This window comes from Chanodichthys erythropterus, chromosome 17 (genome assembly GCF_024489055.1).
Source record: "Chanodichthys erythropterus isolate Z2021 chromosome 17, ASM2448905v1, whole genome shotgun sequence".
NCBI lineage: Eukaryota > Metazoa > Chordata > Actinopteri > Cypriniformes > Xenocyprididae > Chanodichthys > Chanodichthys erythropterus.
Genome location: NC_090237.1, coordinates 32,319,435 through 32,337,420, shown reverse-complemented (window position 1 = coordinate 32,337,420; position 17,986 = coordinate 32,319,435). Strand labels below are relative to the sequence as shown.

Below are 17,986 nucleotides of genomic sequence, written 5' to 3'. Positions count from 1 at the left end.
TTCATGTTTTCACTGTATCATGACAGTTACTCCAGCTTATGACAAGCACTAATGTGGCTGTTTCTTCAACTATGGCAACTCTTGGTCCTGTGCACTCTTGAAAATTCCCACAACAGTATAATTTCCACCTTGACAAATTATATATAAAGTGGTTATATAAATTATATAATTATGTGGTGTAAATTACATTTTTAATTGTTTTTTAAATATTAATCACTCTTTTGTCTCGCTAAGGCTAATTTCACAGCTAGCATGTTATGTTATCCTAAATACACACAATTAAAGGTACACTATGTTTTTTTCTTCAAAATGAACAAAATATAAATAATGAGTCAATATTTAATTCACTATAGTAAGCAAAACACCTAAAAACACCCCTTAACCTCATAATTTCAAACAATAAAATTAATTTAAATAATAATACCTGTAAATAAAACTAAATACTTACGAACGTTAGTACCTGTAACGAATGCTGACTCATGGTAAGATCCATTTGCAAGCTTTATTAAATGTGAGCATGGTCGTACAGGCAGGGTTAAACAGGAATAAACAGGAATAGCAAGGGACAGGCAGAATCGTAGTCAGGATACAAGCAAGAGGTCGAGGCAGGCGGCAGACAGGGATAAACAGGGTAACAGTCCAAACGGTAACAGGCAGAACAGACAGGGAAACGCTCAGAAATGCTACAATAGTAAACAAGACCTCGCGGTGAGGTGGTGTGAGTGAAAGTCCTTTATAGTCCTGTTAATGTACTGCAGCTGGGTGTGGTGATTAGTGATAGTGATTGGTGGAGTGAGTGCAGGTGATTGGCAGAGAGGATTATGGGTAATGTAGTCCGGGAACTGACAGGAACAGACGGTGATCATAACATAACGCCCCCCTCCCGGAAGGCGCGTCCTTGCGGCGTAAAAGGAACAGCTAGGGAGGGTGGGTGGGTGCATTGGGACCTGCATGCAGATAGGAACAGTGTCCCCAATGCAGGTCCAGGAACTCAGGCAGCCACGGAGGGTCAGGAGCCACGGGCAGCCACGGCGGGTCAGGAGCCACGGGCAGCCACGGAGGGTCAGGAGCCACGGGCAGCCACGGTGGGTCAGGTGGCTCGGGCAACCACGGCAGGTCAGGAGCCACGGGCAGCCACGGCGGGTCAGGTGGCTCGGGCAACCACGGCAGGTCATGTGGTTCGGGCAACCACGGCAGGTCATGTGGTTCAGGCAACCACGGCAGGACAGAGTCCGAAGATGAGCACGGCGGGTCAAAGTCCATTAATGGCCATAGGGGTTTATAATCCACGGGCGGCCCTAGCAGTTAAGAGCACGCTGATGGTTGCGGCCGTGCAGGGTCCCCACCCACAAGCTCCCCACCCTCTGGTATATGGCCCCCCCAAAAAAAGTTCTTGCGGAAATCAATGGTGGCCATAGTCGATTCGTGGACAAAGAGCTTGTGGGGAACCGGCAGGGCAAGTAGCACAGTTTCTGGAGCGGACTCGATGGTTGGAACATCCCCTATGTTCCTTGACACCGAAGGGGCGGCCATCTTGCCCGTGGGCACTGACGAAACAGCCATCTTGTCCATGGCATCCAGAGAGCCGAGGTGCGTTGCAACCGGCGAACTTGAGAGCGTTGCGACCGGCGAACTTGAGAGCGTTGCGACCGGCGAACTTGAGAGCGTTGCGACCGGCGAACTTGAGAGCGTTGCGACCGGCGAACTTGAGAGCGTTGCGACCGGCGAACTTGAGTGCGTTGCGACCGGCGAACTTGAGTGCGTTGCGACCGGCGAACTTGAGTGCGTTGCGACCGGCGAACTTGAGTGCGTTGCGACCGGCGAACTTGAGAGCGTTGCGACCGGCGAACTTGAGAGCGTTGCGACCGGCGAACTTGAGAGCGTTGCGACCGGCGAACTTGAGAGCGTTGCGACCGGCGAACTTGAGTGAGTAGCGACCGGCGGGCTTGAGTGCGTAGCGGCCGGCGGGCTTGAGTGCGTAGCGGCCAGCGGTGCAAACGGCTGCTCTGAGACGGCAGCGGGCCGTTCTATGACGGCAGCGGGCCGCTCTGGGACAACAGTGGGCTCGGGCTGGCAGACTGCTCCCAAGTCCTTAGAGCTCAAGTACATCCTCCACGCACACATGACAGCCAATACATAAAAAGTGAAAACAGCCCTCTTGGCCATGACAGAACTGACAAGGAGAGAGGGCTGCTCTGGAACAACAGCGGGGACGTGACGTGACTCTGGGCGATCAGCGGAGACGTGACGTGACTCTGGGCGATCAGCGGAGACGTGACGTGACTCTGGGCGATAAGCGGAGACGTGACGTGACTCTGGGCGATCAGCGGAGACGTGACGTGACTCTGGGCGATCAGCGGAGACGTGACGTGACTCTGGGCGATCAGCGGAGACGTGACGTGACTCTGGGCGATCAGCGGAGACGTGACGTGACTCTGGGCGATCAGCGGAGACGTGACGTGACTCTGGGCGATCAGCGGAGACGTGACGTGACTCTGGGCGTTCAGCGGAGACGTGACGTGACTCTGGGCGTTCAGCGGAGACGTGACGTGACTCTGGGCGATCAGCGGAGACGTGACGTTGCTCTGGGCGATCAGCGGAGACGTGACATTGCTCTGGGCGATCAGCGGAGACGTGACGTTGCTCTGGGCGATCAGCGGAGGCGTGACGTTGCTCTGGGCGATCAGCGGAGACAGGACGTTTTGTTGCGGCTGCCATCGTATGCGTGTTCTCGGGTGTGGCAGTCATTACGGGATTCACCATGGTGTCGGAATCCTCCGCGACACCCACAGTAAAACGCGAACCAACAGTTAACAAGGCAAAGTCCAGGAATTCCACGAACGACCCTCGGGGACCATTGGTGAGTACACAGTTTTTTAGTGGTTCGTTTAATCCATAAACGAAGAAGTCAATGAGGGCACAGTCCGGCAGATCAGATGAATGGGCAATATCCAAAAATTTCTGGATATGTGCCTCGAGGGTACGGTTACCTTGACGCAAGCTGACGAGACACCATGCTGGGTCCATGCTGAGGCTGGACATGCTCAGAAAAGCTGCTGGATCTTGGTATGGCGAGGTCTTCTGTAACGAATGCTGACTCATGGTAAGATCCATTTGCAAGCTTTATTAAATGTGAGCGTGGTCGTACAGGCAGGGTTAAACAGGAATAAACAGGAATAGCAAGGGACAGGCAGAATCGTAGTCAGGATACAAGCAAGAGGTCGAGGCAGGCGGCAGACAGGGATAAACAGGGTAACAGTCCAAACGGTAACAGGCAGAACAGACAGGGAAACGCTCAGAAATGCTACAATAGTAAACAAGACCTCACGGTGAGGTGGTGTGAGTGAAAGTCCTTTATAGTCCTGTTAATGTACTGCAGCTGGGTGTGGTGATTAGTGATAGTGATTGGTGGAGTGAGTGCAGGTGATTGGCAGAGAGGATTATGGGTAATGTAGTCCGGGAACTGACAGGAACAGACGGTGATCATAACATAACGCCCCCCTCCCGGAAGGCGCGTCCTCGCGGCGTAAAAGGAACAGCTAGGGAGGGTGGGTGGGTGCATTGGGGACCTGCATGCAGATAGGAACAGTGTCCCCAATGCAGGTCCAGGAACTCAGGCAGCCACGGAGGGTCAGGAGCCACGGGCAGCCACGGAGGGTCAGGAGCCACGGGCAGCCACGGAGGGTCAGGAGCCACGGAGGGGCAGCCACGGAGGGTCAGGAGCCACGGAGGGGCAGCCACGGAGGGTCAGGAGCCACGGGCAGCCACGGAGGGTCAGGAGCCACGGGCAGCCACGGAGGGTCAGGAGCCACGGGCAGCCACGGCGGGTCAGGAGCCACGGGCAGCCACGGCGGGTCAGGAGCCACGGGCAGCCACGGCGGGTCAGGTGGCTCAGGCAACCACGGCGGGTCAGGAGCCACGGGCAGCCACGGCGGGTCAGGTGGCTCGGGCAACCACGGCAGGTCATGTGGTTCGGGCAACCACGGCAGGACAGAGTCCGAAGATGAGCATGGCGGGTCAAAGTCCATTAATGGCCATAGGGGTTTATAGTCCACGGGCGGCCCTAGCAGTTCAGAGCACGCTGATGGTTGCGGCCGTGCAGGGTCCCCACCCACAAGCTCCCCACCCTCTGGTATATGGCCCCCCCAAAAAAAGTTCTTGCGGAAATCAACGGTGGCCATAGTCGATTCGTGGACAAGGAGCTCGTGGGGCACCGGCAGGGCAAGTAGCACAGTTTCTGGAGCGGACTCGATGGTTGGAGCATCCCCTATGTTCCTTGACACCGAAGGGGCGGCCATCTTGCCCGTGGGCACTGACGAAACAGCCATCTTGTCCATGGCATCCAGAGAGCCGAGGTGCGTTGCGACCGGCGAACTTGAGAGCGTTGCGACCGGCGAACTTGAGAGCGTTGCGACCGGCGAACTTGAGAGCGTTGCGACCGGCGAACTTGAGAGCGTTGCGACCGGCGAACTTGAGAGCGTTGCGACCGGCGAACTTGAGAGCGTTGCGACCGGCGAACTTGAGTGCGTTGCGACCGGCGAACTTGAGTGCGTTGCGACCGGCGAACTTGAGTGCGTTGCGACCGGCGAACTTGAGTGCGTTGCGACCGGCGAACTTGAGAGCGTTGCGACCGGCGAACTTGAGAGCGTTGCGACCGGCGAACTTGAGAGCGTTGCGACCGGCGAACTTGAGAGCGTTGCGACCGGCGAACTTGAGAGCGTTGCGACCGGCGAACTTGAGAGAGTTGCGACCGGCGGGCTTGAGTGCGTAGCGGCCGGCGGGCTTGAGTGCGTAGCGGCCAGCGGTGCAAACGGCTGCTCTGAGACGGCAGCGGGCCGTTCTGTGACGGCAGCGGGCCGCTCTGGGACAACAGTGGGCTCGGGCTGGCAGACTGCTCCCAAGTCCTTAGAGCTTACCAAGATCCAGCAGCTTTTCTGAGCATGTCCAGCCTCAGCATGGACCCAGCATGGTGTCTCGTCTCCGCTGATCATTACGGGATTCACCATGGTGTCGGAATCCTCCGCGACACCCACAGTAAAACGCGAACCAACAGTTAACAAGGCAAAGTCCAGGAATTCCACGAACGACCCTCGGGGACCATTGGTGAGTACACAGTTTTTTAGTGGTTCGTTTAATCCATAAACGAAGAAGTCAATGAGGGCACAGTCCGGCAGATCAGATGAATGGGCAATATCCAAAAATTTCTGGATATGTGCCTCGAGGGTACGGTTACCTTGACGCAAGCTGACGAGACACCATGCTGGGTCCATGCTGAGGCTGGACATGCTCAGAAAAGCTGCTGGATCTTGGTATGGCGAGGTCTTCTGTAACGAATGCTGACTCATGGTAAGATCCATTTGCAAGCTTTATTAAATGTGAGCGTGGTCGTACAGGCAGGGTTAAACAGGAATAAACAGGAATAGCAAGGGAGAGGCAGAATCGTAGTCAGGATACAAGCAAGAGGTCGAGGCAGGCGGCAGACAGGGATAAACAGGGTAACAGTCCAAACGGTAACAGGCAGAACAGACAGGGAAACGCTCAGAAATGCTACAATAGTAAACAAGACCTCGCGGTGAGGTGGTGTGAGTGAAAGTCCTTTATAGTCCTGTTAATGTACTGCAGCTGGGTGTGGTGATTAGTGATAGTGATTGGTGGAGTGAGTGCAGGTGATTGGCAGAGAGGATTATGGGTAATGTAGTCCGGGAACTGACAGGAACAGACGGTGATCATAACAGTACCTCACTCCACAGAATTTTTTTTTTTATTCATAACAGATCAAGAATTTGATTGAAACACAAATTAGGCTATAGTGGCATTCATTATAAAGCAGAAATGAATTTATTTAAAGCAAAACTGAATTGGGCTCTCATTCGGGAAGAATCCAAACATTTCCATATTCGTGATGTAACATTTATTAGTTGCTGAACTACTGTTTATTATGTAAAAAAAGCTTTCTATTTCACTCTTGTTTCAATATCCACGTAAAACATCATCCTTCGCATGCGCAAAAATGTATTTGGATGGGCGTTGAACGTGCCGACTGGTACAGATGTACTTGGACCATTAAACTGAGCAGTGTTAACTTTCTCCGCATTTAGTTTGCTGATAGATGGCTGAAACGTAAAGTTAGCAATGCTAGAACTGATATTTTGCGCCAGCGTGTGAGTGAGGCGCCCGTGCTATCAATTGGATTTAATCAAATAAAAATAAATATTTTAATATAAAGATAAAGAAAATGAATACAAAGCGTCAAATGAGCATAACCCTACTTGATGCAGTTTTTCTCTTTTGTTTTGTCAATCTGTTAAAAATTTTAGTGATATTTCATGTAGTCCTATTTTTTTTTTTTTTATTCCTTTATAGGCTATGTTTTCTGTTCTCTGCACGCATCTATTCTAATTAAATTTTAATTTGACATTTTAATCGTGTCGTTTAATGGTTAAAGGAAAATAATCTTAATGTTCACATATCAGTTCTCCACAAGATTTATTATGCTGCACGCAAGTTCCCGCTGACTCAAAAACGTGCGTACACGAGCTGAGACTTGACGTGAGATTTGATCGTAGCTACCGCTTTTGCGTGGAAACGAGCATGCGCATAGTTTTCTGGCGTACGATCATTTGATAAATGAGAGCCAATGAAAGTTTGACAAGAAGCAGCTAAATCTCCAACCTCAGGGGACAACCCGTTTGAAAAAATGAACAGAGGAGAGTCTGCTGAAAAAGAGAGAATGCGACAGAGCTCGTAATAAAACAAGAATCAACACTGTCTTGGCTTTTCAGAGATTTAAAATGTCATATTTCATATATAATGTCATTTTTCATATATACATATATATATATATATATATATATATATATCAGTGTTGTTTTAGTATTATTTATATACTATTATAGCATTTAATGTTTTGTATTTACTTTTATTTTTATATTTTTAGTTTTCATTTCAATTTTACTTTAAGCTATAGTAAAATGGTTACTTTAGTTTAGGTTTTTTTATTATTATTTCTAAGTATACTTAGCTTTCATTTATTTTGATTTCAGTTTTACTTTTAGTATACTTCAACTTATTTCAGGCAACACTTTTAATAATTTAATTTAATTTTCAATTACAAATATATATATATATATATATATATATATATATATATATATATATATATATATATATATATATATATATATATATTTATATACATATATATATACCATTGAGTCACAGAGGTTGAGATTCACTCTTCACTAATTCTGGTGTCTCCTTGGTAAACAAGCACACTAACTTAACAAAAAAAAAAAAAAAACTTTCCATGACAAAATTGGTTGGTGTAGTTGAAATGACTATAAAAAATTTAATCTTTTTCACACACACACACACACAAAAATAAAATAATAAAATTCACTATTTGCTTAGATTTTCATAGTTGTTAACATGTAATAATTTGCATTTTTATCATGGATTTTTCAAGTGCCCAAAGTTTAACGTTAAAAATACCCCACCTGAGTTCTGTGCCTCGGGCCACTCCTGAAACAAAGCGCACTACATTCTGGCAGAAGCCGTAGCTCATGAAGAGTACAGCGTTTTCAGCAATGTTGGCTATGAGGGCAGGTGTGGTGCCCTGATACAGGCCTCGCAGTCCAACCTGTTTGTAGACGGACACGAAGCAGTGGACAAAGCTTCTGTACAAGCCGGGGAAAGTCTGCATCTTCACCTTGGCTGTATCAAAGGGCTGCCCACTAAACACACACGCAATCCCACCTTACAAAGACAGAAGAGATGAAAACAGAACATGCACTGCAGAAAATGCTTAGATGTTTTCAAATAACTGATTCTGCCTTGTTCCTTACTGTAAAAAAATTCCCATCATCATGCAAAATTTGTGCAAATCAGCCTGTCAAAATGACTCTTTTTTGTGTAATCGGTCAAATAGGTTTGTAAAAACGATCCATTTGAACAATTCACTCACACACTGAATCATTTTCAGCAGTACCCACAACGCTTTGGGATACTTTATAAGGCAGAAAACAAGAAGAACACAGGATCATCACAGAATGTTCCCAGAGAACGTGTTTCCATACTTTTTTATGTAAACATGCACTAGACTGATGTCTTTTACCATTGCACTCGTGCCTCTTTTGTAATCTGCTATTTTATTTAGGTGCGCAGTGCATTCTATGTCGATGACGTCAAATGGTTGCACTTGGTGAGCTACTGGTGCTAGATATTATTTTTATAAAAAAAGTTTTGACCAGCAGGGGTCATCAGCGTGTGGCATTTCGAACGCTTCGAAACAGTGAATCATTTTGCGAATCAATTGGTTCAATTGATTCAAAGCTTTAAAAAACTTTGTTTCTCCTATCATTAATATGATAGGAGAAACAAAGAGCTAACTGATTCTGCCTTGTTCCTTACTGCAACAAAATTCCCATCATCATGCAAAATTTGTGCAAATCAGACAGGTGGAAAATACACTGGCAGCCTGTCAAAATGACTCTGAAATGAAAACTGGGATTTTGTTGCATGTTCTGGATCTGACATGCATGCAACATCCCATATATTAATAAATGAACAACAAAGGCTGTTACCACATGCTCCGGCTGACAGATCAATGACGGCTTGAGTGACAGGATGTGGCGCCATGGTTAACTTCTGCTATATTGCATCACTTCCTATGGAGACATAGTGCAGAAAAACATTCTACTCAGATTTGCCCTGATTATTATACAGTGGTGTGAAAAAGTGCTTGATTTTTTTTTTTTTTTTTGCATGTTTGTCACACATATCAAACAAATGTAAATATTAATCAAAGATAACACAAGTAAACACAACATGCAGTTTTTAAATGAAGGTTTTTATTATGAAGGGAAAACAAAATCCAAACTCACATGGCCCTGTGTGAAAGTGCTTGCCCTCTAAACGTAATAACTGGTTGGGCCACTATTAGCAACAACAACTGCAATCAAGCATTTGCGATAACTTGCAATGAGTCTGTTACAGCGCTGTGGAGGAATTTTGGCCCACTCATCTTTGCAGAATTGTTGTAATTCAGCCACATTGGAGGGTTTTCAAACATGAACCGCCTTTTTAAGGTCATGCCACAGCATCTCAATAGGATTGAGGTCAGGACTTTGACTAGGCCTCTCCAAAGTCTTCATTTTGTTTTTCTTCAGCCATTCAGAGGTGAACTTGCTGATGTATTTTGGATCATTGTCCTGATGCAGAACTCAAGTTCGCTTCAGCTTGAGGTCACAAACAGATGGCCGGACATTGTCTTTCAGGATTTTTTGGTAGACAACAGAATTCATGGTTCCATTTATCACAGCAAGTCTTCCAGGTCCTAAAGCAGCAAAACAGCCCCAGACCATCACACTACCACCACCATATTTTACTGTTGGTATGATGTTCTTTTTCTGAAATGCTGTGTTACTTTTACGCCAGACGTAATGGGACACACACCTTCCAAAATGTTCAACTTTTGTCTCGTCAGTCCACAGAGTATTTTCCCAAAAGTCTTGGGGATCATCAAAATGTTTTCTGGCAAAACTGAGATGAGCCTTTATGTTCTTTTTGCTCAGCAGCAGTTTTCGTCTTGAAACTCTGCCATGCAGGCCATTTTTGCCCAGTCTCTTTCTTATGGTGGAGTCATGAACACTGACCTTAACTGAGGCAAGTGAGGCCTGCAGTTCTTTGGATGTTGTTGTGGGGTCTTTTGTGACCTCTTGGATGAGTCGTTGCTGCTCTCTTGGGGCAATTTTGGTCGGCTGGCCACTCCTGGGAAGGTTTACCACTGTTCCATAGTTTTTGCCATTTGTGGATAATAGCTCTCACTGTGGTTCGCTGGAGTCCCAAAGCTTTAGAAATGGGTTTATAACCTTTTCCAGACTGATAGATCTCAATTACTTTCTTTCTCCTTTGTTCCTGAATTTCTTTGGATCTCAACATGATGTGTAGCTTTTGAGGATCTTTTGGTCTACTTCACTTTGTCAGACAGGTCCTATTTAAGTGATTTCTTGATTGCGAACAGGTGAGGCAGTAATCAGGCCTGGGTGTGGCTAGAAAAACTGAACTCAGGTGTGATAAACCACAGTTAATATATGTTTTAACAGTGGGGGGCAAGCACTTTGTCACACAGGGCCATGTGGGTTTGGGTTTTGTTTTCCCTTCATAATAAAAACCTTAATTTAAAGTTTACAAGTTTACTTGTGTTAACTTTGGTTCATATTTAAATTTGTTTGATGATCTGAAACATTAAAGTGTGACAAACATGCAAAAAAATAAAAAAATCAGGAAGGGGGCAAGCACTTTTTCACACCACTGTACACGTCTACCATCTTTCAAATAGTATACACCTCACTATAGAAAAAAAAGATCCATTAATATAATAAAAACATATTTAAACCAGTTCAAGTGACTACAATGGTTTTATTATAAAGAGACGAGAATATTTTTTGTGTAGACATGTCGAATTTTTGGCGCACATGTAGAATTAATGTAGCAATTCTATTAGAATCAGAATTAATGTGGAATCAAAACAAGGATGCCCAATTCACAAATGTATGACCTTTTTTGTGTAATCGGTCAAATAGGTTTGTAAAAACGATCCATTTGAACAATTCACTCACACACTGAATCATTTTCAGCAGTACCCACAACGCTTTGGGATACTTTATAAGGCAGAAAACAAGAAGATCACAGGATCATCACAGAATGTTCCCAGAGAACGTGTTTCCATACTTTTTCTATGTAAACATGCACTAGACTGATGTCTTTTACCATTGCACTCGCGCCTCTTTTGTAATCTGCTATTTTGTTTAGGTGCGCAGTGCATTCTATGTCGATGACGTCAAATGGTTGCACTCGGTGAGCTACTGGTGCTAGATATTGTTATTTTTATAAAAAAAGTTTTGACCAGCAGGGGTCATCAGCGTGTGGCATTTCGAACGTTTCGAAACAGTGAATCATTTTGCAAATCAATTGGTTCAATTGATTCAAAGCTTTAAAAAACTTTGTTTCTCCTATCATTAATCAGAGCTAAAGTGGAGAGAGCAAAGACGCAGGTTTTTAGTAATTTTTATGTGTCCACAGGCATCTTCCCATTCTTTTCTCCACCTCTTATCGCTAGGAAAGCAGTGACTTACATCACTATGATAGTGTCGCCCTTCAACTGAAAATTACAACCAGTTGCAAAATGTGGCATCGTATCAGTATTTCCGAGTTGTGTTGCAGTAAAAATAACAACAGCTAGCACCAATAGCTCACGAGTGCAACCATTTGATGTCATTGTTGTACAATGCACTGCACACCTAAACAAAATAGCGCCCCCCATTGTCCAAAATATGAACAAAAGATGTGGATTTTTAAAATAACCTTTTATGGGTTTTCTACTACATATTTCAATATGAGACATTATTTATATTATATTAAGCCATACAAGTCTTAATACCCAGGGTTCCCTTTGAAAACAAACAGTCTAACCCACTCTAGTCTAGATCTTGCAAGTGACTTTTTTAACAATATCTAGTGATGGCCGATTTCAAAACACTGCTTCAGAGTGTTATGAATCTTTTGAGTCAAATCAGTGATTCGGATCGCGTATCAAATCGCCAAACTGCTGAAATCATGTGACTTTGGCGCTCTGATCCACTAATTGAATTCGTAAAGCTCCGAAGCTTCAAGAAGCAGTGTTTTGAAATCGGCCATCACTAGATATTGTTAAAAAGTTGTTATTTTGTTTTTTTGGTGGACAAAAAGTATTATCGTCACTTTATAATATTAAGGTAGAACCACTGAACACACATGAACTGATTTAAATATGTTTTTAGTACCTTTATGGATCTTGAGAGAGGAAGTACCATTGCTGTCTATGCAGGCCTCACTGAGCCATCAGATTTAAATAAAAAATATCTTAATTTGTGTTCCGAAGATCAATGAAGGTCTTACGGGTGTGGAACGACATGAGGGTGAGTAATTAATGACATTAATTTTAATTTCTGCGTGAACTAACCCTTTAAATGGCACACTCATTTACCGATTACCTACACCTAATGATCATGTATGAAAATACTTACACATAATTTGTTCACTTTGAAATCAAAACTCAATGTTTTGAGAAACAAATACATTTATTTTGTAAATATATACTGAATATGCATTCAAGCCAAGTCATCTCTATTTCTGTAGCGCTTTATACAATAAGAATGGTTTAAAAGCAGCTTCACAATAAAGAAACAAATACAAATTTTCCTGCAGTCAATAAGTGTCATTATTCAGCTCAAGTCAGTTCAGTGTTGATTCAGTTCAGTTCAATAAAAATGTTATTTATAGCCTACATTGTTCCACATGAAAAATACTATAGTGATTTATAAAAAATACTATAGTGTTTTTGAACCATACTATAGTAAATTGTAGTATACTGTGTGTATATATACAACACTTTGTTAATGAATGCCACAGCATACTGTAGTATTAACTATAGAGAACTATAGAGAACTACTAAACTGTAATACAAAAGTTCAAACAAAAGTTTGGAAACACCCTAGAAAAGTGGGGTTTTGGACAATATTGGCATGAATCCTTTTTAATTTGTGGTAATTTTGCACTGATAAGGGACAACACGAACTACGAAAACATATTTTATTACATAAACAGTTGATACATAGAAAAAACTTAAATTTTCAATTCATCAAAATATCCACCATTAGCAGCTATCTGATCTAAACTGGGTTCTAATTGGTTCATTGTATTCTAAACTTAATTGGCAATCATTGTTGAAGCTATTAAGGCGTGCTGACCCAAAAATCTTTTACAAACCTGGGCATGTCTGACTTTGACATGTATATATTGCCATTATTATGTAATAAAAAATTATTATTGCCAGTCTTCAATGATAAGTAACTTTAATGTATTTGCACCAAAAAAAAATGATAAGGATTTATGCTGATATCGTCCAAAACCACACTTTACCAGGGGTGTTTCCAAGTATATATATACAGCTATGGAAAAAATTAAGAGACCACTCCAAGTTCAGAAATCAATGTTAAGTGGTCTCTTAATTTTTTCCATAGCTGTATATATATATATATATATCACACACACACACACCACAGCAACTATATAATTACCACAACAAATTAATTCAAGTACTTTAGTATGGTTCAAAAACACTATAGTATTTACTATAAATTACTTTATTTTTCATATGTAACATTTCTGAAACACTTTAGTTGGACGTTTGGTAAATGTTACTAGTACTTGTTTCAGAACATTCACAGAACATTCAAGAGTTAAGTTCCCAAAATGATAAAACGGAATGTTCGCATGACGTTTTCATAACTTAATGGGAACGTTCTTACAACATATTTTTGTTAGCTGGAATTAAGCAGCCGGAGTTTTGAGAGAGATAAAAAGAGAGACAGGGGAAAACATTTTGACCATTAACTTACACGTACGCCACAGAACATTACATAAATTGAGTGTCTCGGTAAGACGAGGATATTTATATCTGACCTGCGAGATCTCTATTATTAGCCCAGACTTAATCTTTAATCCAGATTCAGAGGGAATCCCCTGAGCGGTCAAGAGTCCCTTTCTGCCCAACACTATCTGAACTTCCTCATGTGCCAACATTCACATGCCAAGATCACAATGTCTTAGCAACATTAAACTCAGCTGTTGCAATCTTACATATGTTCTGCATGATGATCACACAGTCCAGGTATTCTCACTCACTCACCCGCCCTTCCTCGGATCTCCGTCTGTCCTGGCAGCAGGCAGACACTATTTCCAATAATGTTCAAGAGCCTCGGAACGAAGCGTCCTGTGAAAGAAGTATTCTTACTACTGACGAAAAACATACCTGAAGCCGGTGTATACGCACACTTCCTCGAACACCTCCATAGGTGTGTACATGCCACACACGCAAGGGCAGGGGTGTGTGTTGCTCGACATGCGGGGGCTTCTTGGAACCTGGAAAGAAGAGAAAGCAGACTATCGTGTTGCTGTCATATCCTGCAGAAGTTGTTGACTCAACATCAAGATTGTGACACAAGGTCACTTCATCAAACGCGATATTCCCAGTCAGAGAACAAATGCCAGCGACACCGAGGTATTTTAACCACTAGATGGCAGGACATCCTTGAACATAGCGCCAGTTATCCTAAGCATATGCACAAACTTTGTACAGATTAAGATGTGGTCCTGAATTCTTACAAACAATAGGGTACAATATGGTCTTTTGGTAAGCTATAATGTAAGAATAACATTCCACTGGGACAACCTTTTTTAAAATCAATATAATTATGCAAACACATAACATCATGTAAAATGATTCCAAATTTCATCTCAGATTTTCATTTAATAATCAATAAAATAAAAAAATGTCACTTATACTTTACAAAAGTATCATGTGTTTTTGCATATTTATTAAAAAGCTATAGCCTACTGCAAATAAAAGTAAATATTTGTATTTATAGTAAATACACCAAAATAAATGATAAATATGTACAAAAAAAGGTAAAAGAGATAAATACTGCATCATAACGGTTCGGTGCTTTCCAGGTCTGTTCGCATGTTATACACCAACAAGCTTTCCTTTATTAATATAAAGCATCATATTTTAGTAACAACCGCTGTGATCAACGAAAACACATTTATTGAAAAGTTGCTTTAGTGTTTATGTTTTTCTATGTCTTTACGCTAATATTTCGCTTAGGCTACTATTACAATAGAATTAAACGAACAAAAAGAACAGTGTTTCTGTTATGTCCGAGCAATATAATGTATCTAGAAGCCATGTGATAAAACAAAAAACGAGAGAGTATTTTCATAATATCCAAACTCCGTGAAAGTTTGTTTACTAGTTTCACTGGACGAAAACACGGCTTGTTTCGCTTTCAAAAGCGCTCCTGTGATTGGCTGTCGGCACTTGTCAATCATCTACGGGGGCGGCGTCAGGTGACATATGATAGTGAGTTCCAGTAAGCGCACTTAGAGTTTTAGTACACAGACATTCAACAAGCGACAGCAAGAGGACTATCACATACTACTGGACTGGACTGGATTACAAAACTTCATAACAACATAAATCTGATGCCGTTCAACCCACACTGTGACCTTCAAGTCGTTTTCAATGTAACCAAGTCAGTTTAAAGTAGGAACTGCATTTCCTTTCTGTTTATTGTTTCGCGTTTCACGTCATTTTTTTTTTTCTTTTGACAATCATATGTGACATTTTAAGAGGCAAACAGTATTGCTGGTACCATGGCTGACGCAGCCCAAAACCAGATGGTCGAGATCGACCCGGACTTCGAGCCACTCTCCCGACCCCGCTCCTGCACTTGGCCGCTCCCGCGGCCGGAGTTCCCTAACCCCGCCGCCGCAGACTCCAACACATCTTCCCCGGCTCCGTCCGTCAAGCAGGAGCCCTCCAGCAACACGGACTTCATCAACAACCTCAGTTTGCTGGAGGAGAATGAGGACTACCCCGATCAGAAGCCTCTTATGCTGTGCGGCGATTTCCAGTGCCAGGAGAACTGCATCCACCAGCAGCAAATCCCGAGTCACCCGCAACAGGTGCCCGTGCTCTCCTCTCCAGTGGCCGCTGCCGCTGCAGCCGCCGCCGCCGCGCAGCGCAAGAGCAGCTCGTCCCGACGCAACGCCTGGGGGAATATGTCATACGCGGACCTGATCACCAAAGCCATCGAGAGCTCCCCCGAAAAACGGCTCACCTTGTCTCAGATCTACGACTGGATGGTGAAAAGCGTCCCTTATTTTAAGGACAAGGGGGATAGTAACAGCTCCGCTGGTTGGAAGGTATTTATGTTTTCATTTTTGCTCTGTATACTCATGCGTCAGTCAGTTGCGCCAGGAGTTTGGGGGTTTTTGCGCGGTCATCTGTTTAAAACAACTTTTATAAACGCGTCTTGGTTACCATGGTTCCCATTTAGTTGCGCTCCCCTCCAGCTGTTTTGAAAACAAAAACGCGTCTTGTGTGAACGCCCCCCTGTCATGCGAACTTTTGGGTATTGCTTTTTGCTGTCTCCAATGGCCTTATAACTGGGTTGCAGGGCAGATTTTTGTGCATGCTTCACTTATTGTTTTAGGATTGTCATGGGATTGTCAATAGTCTCCATTCATTGTCGTGTAGGACAGATGATTGCCTCTCATTACAGACAGCACATGGTGAGGTGGTTCGGTGCAGTCAATAGTTCAAGTGCTGACCCATGTCACATGACAGGTCCCGAGTAACAAGTGTTATAGATTCCTGCGGACAGTGAGGATTTGTAGGATTTTTCCACATTTCCAGGTAGAGGACATTGGAGATAGGACAATATCAAGACTTGGACACAGACCATTGCTAGACCCCCCTGACCCCTAAAGGTGCAGTCACATTAACAAAATTTCACGGGCAAAAAGGTGAACTGTCAGTGGTGTAGCAAAATGCATTATGCAGCACACTTCATACAGAATTCACTTTCAAAATGCTTTCTTCAAAAACAGCTTTCTGTTGGTTAACACAGTGAATCAGCTACCAACTTTACCAACTTTAACTTGTTGTAATCTGCGTGTGGAAATCCTTTTCACTCACACGGAATCACCATTTGATTTAATTCCTATTTTGCCTGCAAAAATTTGCTGAGCAATGGTAAATGTGACTGTACCTTAAAGCCCAGACTATCACAACACCCCCTGAAACTCAGATCATAAGACTTAGACCAAGACTTGACCTCTCGATGCCCAGATCCAGACAGTTCATGTTCATGCACCGAAACAGAGAAAATAAAGCATTTATCCAACTGTTGAGGCAATTTATGACTATTTTACGCACATTTTTGGTGAATTGGTGGCCAACTTGTATGAATTTGTACATTTTCATGCAACATGCTGATGGATGGGTTTAAGGTGGACATCATACTTACTATCAGACTTTTTTCTAAAAGTATGTTTACATACAAATTACATCATACAAATTCATATGAATCACTACCTCATAACTAAAATAGTTGTTTTCTCATGAGATCTGGTTGAATTTATCGCAACAGAGAATCGGGTTTTCTCCATTTTTTGGAAAAATTGAAAGTTGGAATTCATACAAAATGTATACGAAATCAGCACTTCTTAGCTAAAAAAGTTTTTATCTCATGATATCTGGTAGAATTTATCACAACATTGATTAATCAAGAGAATCAGGTTTTCACCATATTTTCAATTTTAACCAATATTTTCAAAAGTTCGACTTCATACAAAATTCAAGCGAAATTGACACTTCTTAATTAAAATAGTTGTTTTCTCGTGAGATCTGGCTGAGTTTATCACACCATTCATTAATAAACAGAATCATGTTTTTACCGTATTTAAATTTTTCCAAAAATTGAAAGTTCGAATTCATACGAAATTCAAGCGAAATCGACAATTGAATTTATTGCAACATTCTTTAAATCAAGAGAATGAGGATTTCACTGTATTTTCAATTCTTAACTAAAATAATAGTTTTATCATGAGATCTGGTTGAGTTTATCGCAACAGAGTATCAGGCTTTCACCGTATTTTCAATTTTTCCGAAAAGAAAAATTAAAAGTTTGACTTCATACGAAATTCATGCAAAATTTACACTTCTTAACTAAAATAATTGTTTTCTTATGAGATCTGGTTGAATTTTTCGCAACATTCTTTAATCAAGAGAATCAGGTTTTCACCACATTTAAATTTTTCCAAAACAAAAAATTGAAGAATTGAAATTGAATTCATAGGAAATTGACACTTTTTATCTAAAATATCTGGTTGAATTTATTGCAACATTCTTTAAACAGGAATATCAGGTTTTCACTGTATTTTCAATTTTTCTAAAAAGAAAAATTGAAAAAATTAAAAGTTCGAAATTGACAATTCTTAACTAAAATAGTTGTTTTTTCGTGAGATCTGGCTGAGTTTATCACAACATTCATTATTAACAGAATACGTTTTTTTACCGTATTTAAATTTTTCCAAAAAT

At 42.6% G+C, this 17,986-nt stretch overlaps 2 protein-coding genes across 5 annotated transcripts in view; one reads left to right on the top strand and one right to left on the bottom strand.

The window, feature by feature from the left end:
• The window catches only part of stoml3a (stomatin (EPB72)-like 3a), a 35,941-nt gene extending 21,129 nt beyond the window's left edge, over positions 1-14,812 (bottom strand). Inside the window, exons 1-3 of one of the 4 annotated variants that reach the window (XR_010892116.1) lie at positions 13,853-13,968; positions 8,583-8,666; positions 7,497-7,755 (exon numbers count right to left, since the gene is read on the bottom strand). Coding sequence is in view for 1 of the 4 variants with exons in the window: in XM_067364484.1 (XP_067220585.1) it covers positions 7,497-7,755; positions 13,853-13,962; positions 14,526-14,533 (377 nt within the window). In the remaining 3 variants the exon portion in view is untranslated. Of the gene's footprint in view, positions 1-7,496; positions 7,756-8,582; positions 8,667-13,503; positions 13,969-14,525 lie in introns of those variants that run through there. The other 3 variants (XR_010892118.1, XR_010892117.1, XM_067364484.1) reach the window with 3 other exon arrangements.
• A 185-nt stretch (positions 14,813-14,997) lies between these two features.
• foxo1a (forkhead box O1 a) overlaps positions 14,998-17,986 on the top strand; it is a 51,144-nt gene continuing 48,155 nt past the window's right edge. Inside the window, exon 1 of the mRNA XM_067364480.1 lies at positions 14,998-15,807. Coding sequence (XP_067220581.1) covers positions 15,256-15,807 — 552 coding nt within the window. The 5' untranslated portion in view covers positions 14,998-15,255. The remainder of the gene's footprint in view (positions 15,808-17,986) is intronic.